At 40.5% G+C, this 15,831-nt stretch overlaps 5 protein-coding genes across 12 annotated transcripts in view; 3 read left to right on the plus strand and 2 right to left on the minus strand.

Annotated features, from left to right (window-relative positions):
- LOC122634451 (papilin) overlaps positions 1-1,330 on the plus strand; it is a 53,003-nt gene extending 51,673 nt beyond the window's left edge. For all 7 annotated transcript variants that reach the window (XM_043823390.1, XM_043823389.1, XM_043823396.1 and 4 more), the window contains one exon: positions 48-1,330. In XM_043823390.1, coding sequence (XP_043679325.1) covers positions 48-235 — 188 coding nt within the window. In that variant the 3' untranslated portion in view covers positions 236-1,330. The remainder of the gene's footprint in view (positions 1-47) is intronic.
- Positions 1,331-3,531: 2,201 nt separating this feature from the next.
- LOC122634713 (potassium/sodium hyperpolarization-activated cyclic nucleotide-gated channel 1-like) lies at positions 3,532-5,694 on the minus strand. The gene is made up of 7 exons (XM_043823920.1): positions 5,423-5,694; positions 5,128-5,349; positions 4,739-5,060; positions 4,445-4,637; positions 4,199-4,390; positions 3,869-4,092; positions 3,532-3,816 (listed from the first exon to the last, which is right to left on the minus strand). The coding sequence occupies exons 1-7, from the start codon at positions 5,668-5,670 to the stop codon at positions 3,532-3,534; spliced, it is 1,686 nt and encodes a 561-aa protein (XP_043679855.1). The 5' UTR covers positions 5,671-5,694.
- Positions 5,695-5,860: 166 nt separating this feature from the next.
- LOC122634462 (two pore potassium channel protein sup-9) lies at positions 5,861-10,040 on the minus strand. Its single transcript, XM_043823431.1, has 5 exons — positions 9,535-10,040; positions 9,309-9,464; positions 8,869-9,212; positions 8,690-8,808; positions 5,861-8,593 (listed from the first exon to the last, which is right to left on the minus strand). Exons 1-5 carry the CDS (start codon positions 9,659-9,661, stop codon positions 8,326-8,328), a joined length of 1,014 nt encoding a protein of 337 aa, XP_043679366.1. The 5' UTR covers positions 9,662-10,040; the 3' UTR covers positions 5,861-8,325.
- Positions 10,041-11,113: 1,073 nt separating this feature from the next.
- Positions 11,114-13,710, plus strand: LOC122634463. Of its 2 annotated transcripts, XR_006328391.1 has the most exons (4): positions 11,114-11,795; positions 11,874-12,249; positions 12,347-13,483; positions 13,693-13,710. XR_006328391.1 is itself a non-coding variant. In XM_043823432.1 (3 exons), exons 1-3 carry the CDS (start codon positions 11,549-11,551, stop codon positions 12,693-12,695), a joined length of 972 nt encoding a protein of 323 aa, XP_043679367.1. In that variant the 5' UTR covers positions 11,114-11,548; the 3' UTR covers positions 12,696-13,698. The 2 variants fall into 2 exon arrangements, 1 of the variants encoding a protein (XP_043679367.1); XM_043823432.1 differs by having other exon boundaries at positions 12,347-13,698.
- Positions 13,711-13,907: 197 nt separating this feature from the next.
- LOC122634465 (uncharacterized protein DDB_G0283697-like) lies at positions 13,908-15,249 on the plus strand. Its single transcript, XM_043823437.1, has 3 exons — positions 13,908-14,084; positions 14,419-14,785; positions 14,913-15,249. Exons 1-3 carry the CDS (start codon positions 13,955-13,957, stop codon positions 15,154-15,156), a joined length of 741 nt encoding a protein of 246 aa, XP_043679372.1. The 5' UTR covers positions 13,908-13,954; the 3' UTR covers positions 15,157-15,249.
- The last annotated feature ends 582 nt before the right edge of the window (positions 15,250-15,831 follow it).

Here is a 15,831-nt window from a genome sequence, read left to right on the forward strand (position 1 = left end):
CAAAGGAAAAAGCAAATTCTTCTTTCGTGCTTTGTTCTTCTTTGCAGGCATATTTATTCATCCCAATTGTCAAGACAACAGCTTCTTCGCAAAGTGCGATCTAATCGTGATGGCGCGCTATTGCAGGCACAAGTATTATGCCAAATTCTGTTGTCGGTCTTGCACGGAGGATGGCCAATTGCCATCAAGAGGACCGCATCTCGACAACTTGAGAAGAAAAAGAATGATACTCTAAGATACTCGATTCTCGAGCCTAACGTCATATTCGTTCGAGACGATGGACGACGATCGTAATCTTTCTTGATATAAACATTCACTGGCGAAAGTAAGAAATAAGAAAGGTATGATTAACACGAGCACCTTGCATCGCGTACGCTATGCGAATCGGCATTCATTCACTGCCAAAGCCTTAGAACGTCTATACATAGATATATAATATATATACGTATATATATATATACACACACACACGCACGCACACACACACGCGCACACACAAACACACATACACAGACAGATATATACATATATTTACTGGAAAAATGATTGGAAGAACTCGAACGGTGCGAAGATACGTGTGTACTCAAGAAAAATCATTCGTCGATCTTCTCGTCCATCCTTCCGTCGTTACTTTCAACTATCTCTCTCTCTCTCTCTCTCTCTCTCTCTCTCTCTCTCTCTCCCTCTCTCTATTTCTCTATCTATCTATCTATCCCTATCTCCATCTCTATCCATTCATCCGTATCTGTCTGTCCGTCTTTCTCTTCCTTTTTCTCCCTCTAACTTTCTCATCCGTGTATATACATATGGTCTGACGCTGAATACTAGTCCGACAGAGTTCGACGTAAGAGGATTTGATACTTGGAGTTTTGAAAAAAGGCATTCGGTGAAACCTTTGCGATTAACTATATAGTCTATAGTAGCTGTATGTATGTACGTCATAGCGTAAAATCTTGCAAAGATCATTTGCAAATATTCTTAGACTTTTATTTTAAGATATTACCGCGGCAACATATCCACTGGAGTAGCCGTCGTAACGTTATAAAGTCATTGGTACAATGAATTTTTTTTTATATTATTTTTATTTCGATACAACGACGAATACACTTGAGCGTAAAGTTTCGCTAGACGTACGTCGTGAGAGGAAGGAAAATCAAGGAGAAAAGGAAGAATTTATCTGTGAAAATATAAAAATGATAACAGTGGCATAACTTCGCTATGTCGTGCGAGTCAAGAAAATCTTGTAGGTACCTAGTTGTATGATGCATATTACGAGCGTTATGTTGTACGATATAAATAGTTGATTATACAATATATCGTTTATAATCTATCGTATTGTTATTACTTATTTGTAACGAAGACATAAATGTTGCCATAACGTGGACCGGTCAAAAGAGTTGCAACAAGGATGCGGCATTTTTCGCATGACTTTGGAAAGCTTTTTTTCACCTTGTAAACGAATAGAACCAGAAAAGAATAGAATTACGATTGTTGCATCTTCGAATCTACTTAAGTCGCACACTTTTGCGTACTAACTCTTAGGAAATCCAAAATAAATAAATCGATCGATTAGAAACGTGTCTCGCAAAGAGGCGAACAACGTATCGCATTATATATTCGTTTCTTCTTGGCTATTTATTGTATTCGAAATCGCGTAATAACGAGATGTCATTCTCATTCCCGAGAGCATTAAAGCGCGTAAGAGTATCGACGAGCGACCGAAACATACCAAGAGCATTTATATACGCCATTGTTAAGCCATAAGTTAATTAAAGCAAGTAATTTTAACAGACTCGGAATTGACGTTTCGCACGTACGATTTTAGAGGATCGAACGATCGTTAATCGATTTTCTTCGCATTTGGTTACAGTCAAAGAAGAGTGCCTTATTAGATGTCCTTAAAAAAAAAAAAAAAGTAACAAAAGAGATGAAAGAAAAAAAAAGGAAATAAATAAATAAATAAAAACGATACAACAAGAAGAAGAGAGAATATCCAGGAAAGAGTATTAGGATATATAATTTATATGCGCGCGTCGTTGATGTAAATATATATTGCGTGGTATGTTGCAGCGACAAAACGTAGTAAATGCGATTGCGTTACGACAAATTAAACGATAAATTAAAGACGACGATCGAGGGCGTTTATCATCGAACACTCTTCTCCCCATATCATTCTAGATACGACCAAAACGAGTACGCGCGTTAATTAATCGAAAAATTGTTAGTGGACGTTGTTAGAAGATTTTCTTAGAGTCGGACTTTCATAGAGTCGCAGGTCGTCTGATCGATAAAATCAAACTTCGTCGATAAGAAAAATGATACGAAGATGAAACGTAAAAGAGTTAAATAAGTACGTGAAAGGATAACGGTAAGACATTAACGCATACACGCGCACAGTTATTAGTTCGTCTTTTAACGTAAGTAATTTATGATAGTATCGTGTGATTTACGTATCGTCGAGCGTGTAAAATTCATATCATACACACTCTTTTAATAGCATCGTTACGCATAAATGTACATAACTTTTACTCTCGGATTATAAATCTTTTATATTAATATCTTTGAAGGACTCGATCCTCTTGTGTTTATTATTAAATCCGAAGGGAATGATCGTGATGTTACGTGTACTATTAATTTCAGCATTAGAAAGAACTTATTGTGCTTACGATAATAATCTGGAACATTCCTCGCATTTATTAACCATAAGACGAATAAATATATATATATTTGGCGGATCATTATCATCATCGTCATCGCATACGTAAAGGTACACGCGCCTGCATGTATGTATGCTCTCGTCCGAGAAACTCTCTCTCTCTCTCCCTCCCCCACCCCTCTCTTTCCGTCTGTCCGGATATAAATAATTCTAATCGGATATAAATTTATTGTTTCTATTCTTCCTAATAAAAAAAAAAACGAAGATCATCCTCTTATTTCTAAAATGTAATCCTGAGGCATTAGCGATAAAAAGAATCCCATCACGATCGACGCTACGGATTTCAATAAAATACAAAACAGCTTATCACCGATAGGGAAAATTTGCCAAAAAGTTAATTTATCGTTAAACGTATTGCTACTCGGAATACTATTGTCACGTGTAACGCTCCTTAATGATAACGATTATAAACTGAAAAGTAATCTTAGCTGATGATCGATATTCTGATTCTAAGAAAGAAAAAAGAAGAGAAAAAGATCACAAAGAGTAGACGTCAATCAACCAATGTGACTATTACAAACATTGTGTGGACAATAATACGACATAACGTAATATAGTATGATATAATATAATACGATATGATATAATAATAATAATAATAATAGTAATAGTAGTAGTAGTAGTAGTAATAATGATGATAATGATGATGATAATAGTAATAATAATAATAATAATAATAATAATAATAATAATAATAATGATGATGATGATGACGATGACGACAACGATAATGGTGTTTAATATCCTTGAATATAAAAACGAATATACGAGCGATCCTCTTTTTTATTTTTCGAACCAAGAAAAAAAGGCAGATCCTATATCTTCGATCTTCTTCTTGCCTCGTCGTGTGCAAGGCTCGAACGCATTATGAATCTTTTATGGTGTTCCTCTATTATGGCAGTCCTTTCTATTCTTTCAGTGGCTATACGTTCGATCGAGGAAAATAACTCAGAATGTACGGTAACGCATTTTCGAAAATCCTTCCTATCGAGACGATAAACTTCGGAAATATCTACAGCGATCACAGTCGCGACTCGTTTTTGATCAGACGCTAAAAGTGCTATTTCTCCAAAATGAGCGCCATCATGCAGATGGCATATCTAAATTTAGTTTTAACAGGTTGATCGTTAAATAGAATCATAGACACTTTACCTCTTTTCCAGTTGGCGTCAAAACGGCGACAGTTCCAATGGATAGAAAAAACATACAATCCCCTATGGAGCCAGCCCTTATAATAATGTCATTTCGCAAGTACAATTCAAATTTCAAATTCTTGATGATAGACTTTAGAATGTCCTGAGGTACATTTTTAAAGAGCTTCACATTCTGGACCAACCGCCGACAAGATTGCATAGCGATTTCATCTCGTAATCGTTCTAAAAATTTATATTTAATTATTATAATCCTAACTCGACCTTTGGACTAATCTATGTAAATGATCAGTTAAAAAAATAGTACGGTGGAAAAACGTGGAAGAAAAACCTGAAAGAATGCTTTGGATGTTTCTTTCGCGAAAGAAATTTTCCTTAAAGCGATAATTGTAGTACTCCAAGAGCCGATTTTTTATTTGAAATGGCAATTGTTTTTGTCTCGCGTATGCCCCTATCTGATTAATTATTTCTTGATACTTACTTTTCGCTGCTTTGCTGTTTCTCTTTACCTCTAGAAACATAACTGACGTTAGAAAAAAATGAATAGGTTGCTGATAGATACACGATCGAAACTCACTTATGATGTAACACTCGATGAATCTGCCGAATATCATCAGTACGATATTTAATACGATGTGAACGTCGGTTTTCGGAGGGAAGACGCCGTAACCGCTCGCTAAAAGATTTTCCAATACTATAAAGAAAGCGTGTTGAAATTTAAAGGCCAAACCTTCCTTTTCTATCCCTACCATCCAACAGTCTTGGCACTCCTTGGGAAGAGGGAGACAGAGAGGAGAGGGAGAAAGGAAAAGGAAAGAGTCGATACGGTTCAACGTTCACAGTTCACAGATCATCGATTTCAACTGCTTACCGTTGATGGAATGTTGTAAAAATACAACATCAATACGGGCAAGAGGTAACACAAACAGGAGAACCAAATAATCAAATAAAATCCTAACGCGAGTGTAGTAGTCAATTGGTAATAAAAGTGTTCTATCGCAAAATATTGATAAAACTGAAAAATATAATCGTTTAGGGTTGGATAACGTGACAGTTTTAACAGGGGCAAAAGATTTATCAACGTGATCGCGTAAAAAGAACTATTCCCCGGAAGTTTTCGCCAAAACAAAGTGATGTGATCGTACGGCAAGGAAGAAATTATATCCACCAGAAGATATCCCTTTAAATATTTTCTAAAAAAATGAGTAGAGAAATAAATACACGGTGATATTTGACTTATAAATGCGTGTTAAATCGTACTTGAATATTTTCAATAGGTTCAATTCTACGCGCATATTTTTCTTATCGTAATAACCGGTCATGCAAGTAACAATTATGTTCAACCAGCACATTATATAAATAAATAAATTCACTTTGTCCAAACGTAGCACCTCATAGTCCATAACGATGAACGATATCATAAACGGTATTGTAAAAAAAGCTATTGCATAAACGACCATCATTAAAATTTCCCATAGAAACCTAGGATAGAATATCCGAGAATGTGAATCGACGCCAGGTAGATCAACTTCGCTAAGAAGTCTAGGAAGTTTACTTGAAATAACTAAAAGGATGTATGATGCAAAAATTCTTAAGACGACCGTATCTTCTTTTTTCAATATTTACTGCCGACAAATTGTCAACGTATTGCATACATCTTGGTGTGCGTTTATCGATATTGAACCATTGGGAACATAATCTCTTGCATTTCGAAAAATAGGTAATATTTCTCCAATTCTCCAATGTCCTTAGCAATTCGCAAACGTGCGCTTTCCCTTCCATGGCGTCGGACATCCTGGCCATCGTGAAAAATTCTTAAGATTCGTTTAATCTACGAAAGAATATCCTCGAGAAAAGGATCACGTTTCAGGGATTACGTTCAAAGAGGTTAAACATCGGAAGCATCATTCGATCTATCGACTTTCAAGCGATTCGTTCGATTAGAAAACGAAAATTCATGCGAGACCAACCGAGTCTCATGGAAAACGAATCATTCTCGTGAGACACGTCGGTAATCATTATTTATTATTACACGTTCAACATTTAAAAAATATACGCATATGTAGCACTCTGCATGGACGTTTATAACTCCCGAGTAATTATTGCAGAATTATCAACGATACAAGAAAAACGTGTGACATCGTTATAAATTCTTTTTCTATACTTTCAGTCATTCGTTTTATTAACAATAGTTTCAATCGCACCGACTTAACTTTCCCCCGACTCGTTCTGGTCGGGTTGTCGTCCTTGTACATCGATGGTCGTTAATAGTAACAGAAGGATCTCTCCTCCTTTTCCGCACGAAAGTCCTCCATCTTCGATTTTCTCTTTATACCTTTTTATTCGCCCTATGAGATTAAACTGCACGGAGCATGCAGTCTTAATTTTAAAGGAATCCGTAACTACGATATATTGTTCGTAACGAATTATTCATAAAAAAAAAAAAAAAAATGGGCGTAACGCGAAAATAATCGTTGTCGGTGTTACAAAGGAAGCGATAAAAAGATTTGCTCTGCAAAATCACTTATCAAAATTATTGATTGTAAATTGTTTATGTTTTATAGTTGTAAAAAAAATTTTTTTTTCCTTTATCATGTCGCCAAACGACTAGCAACGTAGAGAAAAGAAATAGGAAAAGATTTGCTGCGAAAAATTGTTTATGAAAATCGTTGATAACAAATGACTTTTCGTTAATAGCAAATCGCTTTAACCGGTATCATCGTTGAATCATCGTTGTCGGTGTTACAAAGGAAATAGAAAAAAAAAAAATCTGCTCTGTGAAATTATTTATGCAAATTATTTATATGACGAATCGTTTTTGCAAATTGTTAGAAACAAGTTGTTTCGACGAATGGCTCTTAATATAAAACAAATTTGCTTCTAAGTGATCATTACGAACGTGGAAAAAGGAATAGAAAAAGGTCTGCTTCGAAACATGCTTTACGAAAATTGTTAATAACAAATGGCTCTTCGTTAATAACGAATCTCCTTGACCGTATCGTCGAATAATCGTTATCGATGTTACAAAGGATGTTAAAAAGATCTGTTGTGCGGAATCATTCGTACGATAAATAATTCGTATAACAAATTGTTTATGCAAATTGTTGATGAAAAATTGCTTCGAACGTACCGTTGAACGTTCATTGACGTCATGACGTAGCAAAAGAAACGAAAAAAAAAAATCTGCTCCGCGAAATTGTTTATGAAAATTGTTAATAACAAATTGTTTATAAGAGATTGTTTTTAGTAAAAATATGGCGAGAAAATAGTAAAAAATTTGCCCTTTAAAACGGTATTCGTTCGATGTCCCTACGACCTTTAGTTCCAGAGATATCGCATAAATGCTCTTTACGTCGATCCATTGACCTATATAATTTTCCTAAAACGGGCATTGACCCAGTGACCCACATAAGTTCTTGGAATTTACGCACGAAATTACGAGAGTCAGCTGTCGACGTAAACGGCCCGTACGGTACTACTACTACTACTACACCACCACCACCACCACCAGACCAGCATTGCTACTACTAGTTCGCTACGTTGAGCGCGGTTGGTTAATGAATTACGAATGAGAAATCTTTCGAAGCCGATATCTTGGCAACGAAATATCGTAGAGACTCGAAACCAAGACCGTTTTAAAGGGGAAAAAGTCTTTTTTCTATTCACGTATTCCATTAACATCGATATAATAAGATCGATTTCATTAACATCTTATATACAAACGCGCATTAAGCGCGCATAGAATAAGCGTATCGTAAGTGCATGCCTCCGTGAATCTTTATAATCTAAACGAGATATTTTTTTAGCCGTTCTACGACGTGTACGCAATGGATAATGCGATAACGATGTAAGTGTAATAAATATTTACGAAGACTTGACTTTGGACAACGCGAACATACGCTACAAACATACCGAAAATATCCTATAGGATGGAGATCCTTCGTACGCCATCAACGGCCACCGATGTTTAACTTGGTTCTCGTTTCGATTCAACAATTTTGTATCGCTGGGTCAGTCTTGCGGTATACTTAAGTTTACTATCGAGTTTAATTACAAATCGCATAGAAAAATACGATCTCCGAGCGAGCCAGTCCGTAGTGTACACGGAATATCCATTAAATAGAATCGTACACGTAAAACGGGTTCATAGAAGGTTGATAAATATCGAATATCGGACCTTACTTCCAACGGTTCACCCAAAAAAGTTCACGGATCTTCGAAGTAAGCCGAATCGCGAAATTCGCGTATAAAGGATTTCTTCGAACGAGTCTTTCATTCCGGATCGGCCTCTTTCGAGATTATCGGTCCGTTGAATTTATCTGTCCTTTGGCAGTGTTCTGTACTCGTCGTTTGCTTCATTCGTCTCTTCTCTCGCCTTCAAACATCGATACCGAGGAGTTCCCTGCTGTCGGCCTTGGAAAGCCGACGACGTAGACTACGACGACGAAACTCCTTCCATCAGACGGATGCGCGCTTAACGCGAAAGCTCGCCGTGGTCGAAGGTGGTCTGTAACCTTGATATCCCGTAGAATCCAACAGTTCGGAATTGGCCGGTCCAAGACACGTACACGAACACACGCTGACGCAGTCGTCCGTATCGTGTACTATAGGCACGTGACCGGCCAAAAGTTTGCCGTTCACGGCAACTACCTCGCCGTCCAAGGTCAAGACGTGATCGGACGCCAATTGAAATTCGTTGTCTTCCCGACGCGTGTCGCCGGTATTCCTGGATAAAGAGAAAAAAAGAGAGAAAGAGAGAGAGAGAGAGAGAGAGATTTGGTTTGTTTTCTCTTGAAAAGATAAACGATCAATTATTTTTTACATTGTCATGAAACGAAGAACGAGGAGATTTATGCTAGCGGCCACCACTGCCAGACCGAATAAAATGAACACCAGACTTAAGGCGACGTATCCCGGCTTGTTCGAAAGTGCTTGATCGTTCTGAAAAACGAAAGAAACGAATAACACGCTCGCCTCTTTGTTCGCGTTTACGAAATTTACCTGCAGAGCGACGTAATCCCCGAAACCGATGGTGGTTAACGTCACGAAACAATAATAGAAGCTATCGAAGTAACTCCAACCCTCGTAACGCGAGAACACTGCGGCACCGGTGGTAATTATTATACTGGATAACAATCCGGTGGCCAGCATCAGGTTCATCTCCGTGGCGTCGACCTTTTGACATCTCATGTAAATCTTTGCTCGTTTGATAACGACGGAGGCAAATTTGTTGAGACGCTCGCCGATGCTTTGAAACATTACCAGGCCAAGAGGAATGCCCACCATGGCGTACGCCATGCAAAAGGCCTTGCCGCCTATAGTGACCGGAGTGGAGTGTCCATAGCCTTGAAAACCAAATAATCGATACGTGTATACATATGGGCGTGTGCGCGTGCATTTAACACGATCCGACGATATCTTTGAATAAGGATATTGTTTACCGATCATAGCGAGAACAACCGTAGCAAAGTAGAAGGCACCAGCGAATTTCCATTGAGGACCCGCTTTGTGAGGCTTATTTTCGATTATTACGATCTCCACCATACGATAATCCTCCTCGGTGATGTTGTACTTTTTCATCATGTTACGACGTATATCTGAGACGATGATCCGCTTGTAAAATCGTGATAAATCGAGAGAACGAATGTTAAGTCTTCGTCTACCTACCCGATAGAAATTCTCGACGTTTTCTTTCAGTATCCGATTCCAGTGCGTCGAACACCGCAGCACCGATCAAAAGGTAAATAAATGTACACACTACCAGCGAGAGAGTCCTCACGTTCTGCCTCTTCATCTTTGTTAATCGATCGACGAAGCGAAGGCGACGATCCAGAAATATGAGAAATCTTGAAATATCTCTAACAAGAATACCTCTTTCGGTTTATCCGGATATATCTAGTCGCTCAACAGGGAAACGCATATAGCCCATTGAAAAGCACTCGACACTCCGTCATCGCGCTCCATCCGGAAGAACGGGAGGAACAGTTCGTCGACATTTCGACGATTGTTCTTTCGACGCAATTCTATTTCTTTGACATATTCGAAGAGTCGAACCTCGTGCGTGCACTCGTACGCGATCGCACAAGCCACGATGTGTTTCTCTTACTCCCAAGCCGGACGAAACTCGTCGAGTATTGATCGGTTCACAAGCGCGAGAATATAGATACTTGTGCTCTATAGAAACGAGAAACGCCTAGTGATTTCTCCAAAGATATAGGTGGCCAGTGGTAACGGCCGGCACTGTAAATCCAAGTACCGCAGTAGTCGACGTCGGTCAAGAGTCAGCCACGAGTTTCGAGATAACTATGGAAGATAATTTAGAAGACTACTGAATTCCTTACCGACGATCAATCACCTTACTTCGTCGCTCCGACGATTATACCGATGAAAACTTTTAATCGATCATATTTCAGATTTATTTGGTGCACCGATCGTACATCCTTTTGGTCGATCCAATTTGTACTTGCAAATAAATTTGAAAGATTTAGCGAACAACGCGAACGGTGACTCTTTTGACTCTTCGCTAGGTGACGCCAGAGGTACTACGGAAGTCACACGCTTTAATAATTTAGCTATGTCGTTGGAGAATCAAGTAGTCTAACTCGTGCCGTTTCAACGCTAAAAATAAATTATTGTTTACCTATATATATATAAAGTTGAACGAGTTCTTATTTAATCAATAAGAAGAATTTTTCTCGAATCAAATCGTATGCCTGCAGAGCTAGAAATTATTTTCTATATCCACGTGTTTCACGTTTCATGTTTTCCTGTACGCTCTAAAGTTGCGTAAATAACAGCTTTAACGAGTAACAGTTATCTCGAAGAATCCTTCAGTGTTGACGTTATTATTATCGTCGATTGAAGTACGAAGGAGAAGTAATGTAACAGCTTTTCGCTTCGAAATGGCGAGATATTACCTCGGTTATCATATTTTCCAAGAGTCACAGCCTTTACCCTCTTTCGAGTTCAATAAAATCCGTATAATAAAATAAACGTAATGTTGCGAGGGGCAAGATCGTTCGTCGAAAAAATATCAAAGCGAATGGATCGTTCATCCATAAAATCCATATTGCGATAGAAAGGACTCTTTCCTTTCTTTTTACCTCGATCGAAGAACGATAAATCTGCGACTCGGTGACCCGGAGAAAAGCGAGATCGCCGAAAGTTCGTCCTCGAAAACACCAGAGATTATAGTAACTGCACGGCAGCTCGTTAGCTTCCATAAGGAGAGAGAGAGAGAGAGAGAGAGGGAGGGAGGGAGGGAAGCATTTCAAGTGGGAAACTTTCCTCAGAAGCTATGCCAACTACGATTTTGTTGGTATAACAACGGAAAGGAAATACGTCAGAGCATAACATAATGGCACCGTCGACGAAAAAACCAAAGGAACGTAAAGTCGCGGAACAAGCTAAACGAAACTCTTACTCTCGTCGATGGTGCTGCAATTGTCACTGTACGGACGCTCGGTCACGTTTGCGAGAAGAGATCGACGTGCAAGAACTAATTTGGAAACTTTTAAATATTACGAAACATAACCAAGGTGATGCGAAACAATAGCACTATTTGAAGGATCGTTTAAAAGTTTAACTTAGCAGAGTATGCAAGCAAAGTCTACGATATATGTAGATTGTGATAATAGGGAGAGCAAAGGAGAGAGCAACGTGGCCGCTATCTCGAAGAAGAATGCAACGCGAGAGAAGCGAGCGTTATTTACGTATGTCCCCGTTCGAGAGTGTTTCGATATCGCGTGCTAGCTCGGAATCCGAAGCAGCCACTTTGGAGAATCTGAGAGAAGCGACGGATGCCGCGAGCAGCAATTCCTTCGTGGAAAGCATCGGGCCACGCTCGATAGACGCTAGCAGAACTTTGTTAAACAAACGATCCATCCTCCAAGTCATTAACAATTACATCAAGGCTGGCATCGAGGAAGGTCTCGTATTCTTCGTTTTCTCGATCGTTGAGCCGGTCTAGCTCAATTCTTCTTATCGTCTAATCGACCGTGCCGCAGGTAAACGACAAGCAAAAATCTATATCCGCAAGGCACTCTGGTTCGGCGTGAAATCGGGATACCTGATTCCTGCAGACTCTCAGGGGCAAGTACTCAAGGTATCCCCCACCTTGGCCAATTCCACGAGAAGAATCGGCAGGGAGTTGCGAAGGAAAAGACTTCGAGCACGTAAGCTCGACGACAACGGCCTCGAAACGGTTCAACGAAAGACCCGAAGGAACTCCTTCTCGCGATATACTAAAAAATCTCGCGACGTATCCACCGACTCCGCGGTGTCTCGGCGAAACGTTCAAAAATCTAAACGTAAGAGAAACGTTGCTCGTCTCCCTAAGAGCGACAAGGATAAACCGGGGCGTCGGTCAAGGAAGGAAACGAGGTTTGTGCCCGACCGTTAGATTATTCTAAGATCGTAACCCCTCCGAACGTTTTCTTCCTCTTCGATAACGTCTCGCTTCGTTTTCGTTACCCTTAAGGACGGGAAGAATCGAGAAACGAGCCGAGAGAAACGAACCGAACGATCGATTCTCGAAGGAGTCCTTCAAGGAACGTCGGACGATTTCGAAATCAGCCTCGAAAGGGAACGTTCGAAACGATCTCGATCTTAACGATAGAAATTGTTCGGAGAACGAGGAAAAGCGTCAGAACAAACGAGAGCTCAAGGAGGTTCGTAGCGAATTCGTGGGATGCCCGATCCCGAAGCATCGAGCGTTCCTGCTGACGGATCGAGAAAGCGAGTCGAGAGACGAAGTCGAAGAAGGAGAAAAGAGAGGGAACAACGAGGATCAACTGGACGATTCCGTTTTAAAGAGAAGCGAGGGATAAGAATTTCGAAGGGACGTAATAATCTTCTCGATGCCGCTAGACCACGACGACGCTTTGTCGACGAAAAGTGGATGCTTTCGATCCAATTTTTTATATTCGCTTTCAGTTTTATCGTTTTCTTTTATTTCTACTCGGAATCTAAATATATATATTTGACAACGCTTTCGACATTTTTCGCGCAGACACTTGCGACATTCCTATAGAAGCAAGTAAAACGAAGGGAGGTCGAGCCAAGTGCCAGACGAGACGTGCCGTTTCGGTACGGCTACCTGCCATCGACGGTTGGATCGCCCTCGCGTCGCTTTTCGTTATCGCTTGCTATACGTTCGGAAGTTGGCGATTTGTCTCGAACCATTTCTTCGTACGTCGAATGTCGAGGGAGAAAAAAGAAGGAAAAAAAAGAAAAATATGACAGGTCGGTCGACTTATCGCGGCTAGATCGGTCCTACACATCCCTCGTTCCATCTTTTTCCGATCGTTCGAAAGTTCCTTATCAAACAAAATTACTATCGCGTTTGGACTGGTAACGAATATAATCGAAAAAATACGAAAAAAATATCGAAATACGAACACGAATTTTTACTCCTGACCATCGAACCTCTCTTCTCGTACGGAATTTACGAGCGACCAGCGACGTACGTATTCCAAATTTCAACATTATTTTCCTTTAAGCGCTAATAAGATAGGACGGAACGCCAACGAGATAACGTTACGCGTTAAACAACCAACCTACCTACGGTACGCGCGTTGTGTATAACGACGTGGCATGCCAGTGACCCATATTTCAGGTAATAATTTATTCCTTAAGGTCAGTAGTCAGTGGCATCGATTCTTCTGTATTACGTCCACCTCTCGTCGGCACACTCGTGTTCGGCTTTAGGTCTAAAAAGGAACGAAACGAAAAAAGAGATTCGCCTCGTCGCCAATTCAGCCGAAAGAGAAGCTCGAGGTTTCGCAATATTTCTCAACTCCAACGAATGATATTTATATTTTGAAGTTTTGCAGCAGCAGCAGCTCCAAATAAAAATTTCAACGAGAAACAAAGCGCGGAAAAGAATTTGGCCGCCAGGAAGCTCGCCGTAAGCAAATTTTCGTCTTCCGTTGTCTCGTCTCTAAGAAAAGGAACAAAAAAGGAAAAGGAAAAAGTAAAAAAAAAGAAAAACGGAGAAAGAAAGAGTCGCAACTGAGAGAAACGAAGGAGAAAAAGAGGAAAGGAACGAAAGAAGCTATCGTCGGGGCGTTGCTTCTATTAACGAAGAATGGGATACAGAAGCGGTAGAAAGAGCAGCAATGGTCGTTCCAAGTTACACGCCGTCAGACGACATCGTCGTAGCTCGAAGAATCGTGCTGCCTTGTCGTCCTGTGTGCACAAATGCGTGGGTAGCGAAGGTGAGCCTCTTGCAGAAACTTTCTTGCACCGAACATCGATCGGACGGTAATTAATTTTCGTCGAGAACGAATGGCCGCTTAAGAAAACAACGAGAAACGAAGAGAACACGACGGTGACTCGTACCTTTTCACGTCCCTCTCTTCTTAATTTTTTTTTTTTTTTTTTTTTTATACTTTTTTCCTTTGTCTTTCTCGCTAAACGAGTTTTCCAATCGTTCCCGTAAAGTCTTTAAACTAACGATTTTAAAACCAGAGAGCTTTACCCTTCGGAAGTCAAGGTATCGATTGTCTTTCCTCGTGCAACGTTAACGCGGACGTGTTGCTAAACTTTCAGGTTTACAAAAAATAAGAAATCACATAATGAAGGCCCTCAACTTTGGTATCGAGTCCGGATATCTCGTACCAACGGACGCAACCTATAAGATGCTGCGCGTATCCTCCGATTTATTGGAAAAACGGCGAAGTCGAAGAACGGAGAAAAAGGACGAAGAGACGACGAAATACAGGAGGAAAGGGTCCAAGGATTCGTGGAAATTGCGTGAAAAAGAAAATAAAGAAGACGAGTCGGTGGACCGATCGACGAAGAAATTCGAGGAACGTCCGGTACAAGACGCGAAGTGCAGACGAAACAGTAGAAGAAATTATAGATCTCGAAGTCGATCCAAAAGAAATCAACGCAGATCTCGCAGAAGACGTAGGAGGTAAAAATCGTATCGTTTTGATTTAAATTTTCTACCGTCTCCCAACTTTTTTTTTCTCTTTTAACCGGATACTCGGCAACAACCGGTAGTAACGGTCGACAAGATCAAATCGATGTTTCGCATGCAGGTGCAGTTCGGAGAATCCCGAGGAGATGGGTGAAGACGAGGACGATTACGAGCCAAACAAAAACTCCGAAAAGAAGAACCCTCATAACGAGCGTGCGAATAGCGGTTCGAGAAGTTCACGCTCGAAAACGCAGGAAGACAGAACCGATGTCGGAAGATCCGACGACGTCTCGGACATTTCCCTCGACGAGGACGAAAGCGACGACGAGGGGGATAAGAAGGAGACCAACGCTATCAAATCTTAATTCAAATCGATGTGTGATAGCCGCGAACCACTTCCAAATTTCTTAGTATCGTCCACTTCTCCCAATGTTATTATTATCCGTATCATCAATATATCTATACAATTTTTAATCGTTATTCGAACGAAATCGTACGCACACGTACATTACGCGGACACAAAAATCTCCTCCGATCCATCGTAATTACAATGATTATACGCGTATATCCTCGTTCTCCTCTCGTGGCATGACGCGTGACACGAGAGAGAAAGAGAGTACGTACCACTGTGACCTTCCCTTCCTTCGATTCCCACGACTTACAACTGCTTGACCTTGAAACAGGGAGCGAGCGAACGAGAAAGAGGGGAAGCATCGATAGCAGTGGACAGGATCCAGGATTTACGATCGAGATTCTTCTCCGGATTCTTTCGAGTTACTCTCCTTTCCTTGAACTTCACTCTTTGACCCCTTCCATCTCACGATAGCGCACCCTACCCGCTTTTATCCGCATATCCTGCAGACTCTCTCTCTCTCTCTCTCTCTCTCTCTCTCTTTCTCTCTCTCTTCCTCTTTCTCTCCCTCCCACCCTCACGCAGCAGCAGCAGCAGCAGCAGCAGCAGCCAGCAGCAGGAGGGTAAAAGCGGATCGATCGAAGACCGGCTCGCTCTCTTGCATAGTCCGTCAACTCGATTGCAACGA

This window comes from Vespula pensylvanica, chromosome 15 (genome assembly GCF_014466175.1).
Source record: "Vespula pensylvanica isolate Volc-1 chromosome 15, ASM1446617v1, whole genome shotgun sequence".
Lineage (NCBI taxonomy): Eukaryota > Metazoa > Arthropoda > Insecta > Hymenoptera > Vespidae > Vespula > Vespula pensylvanica.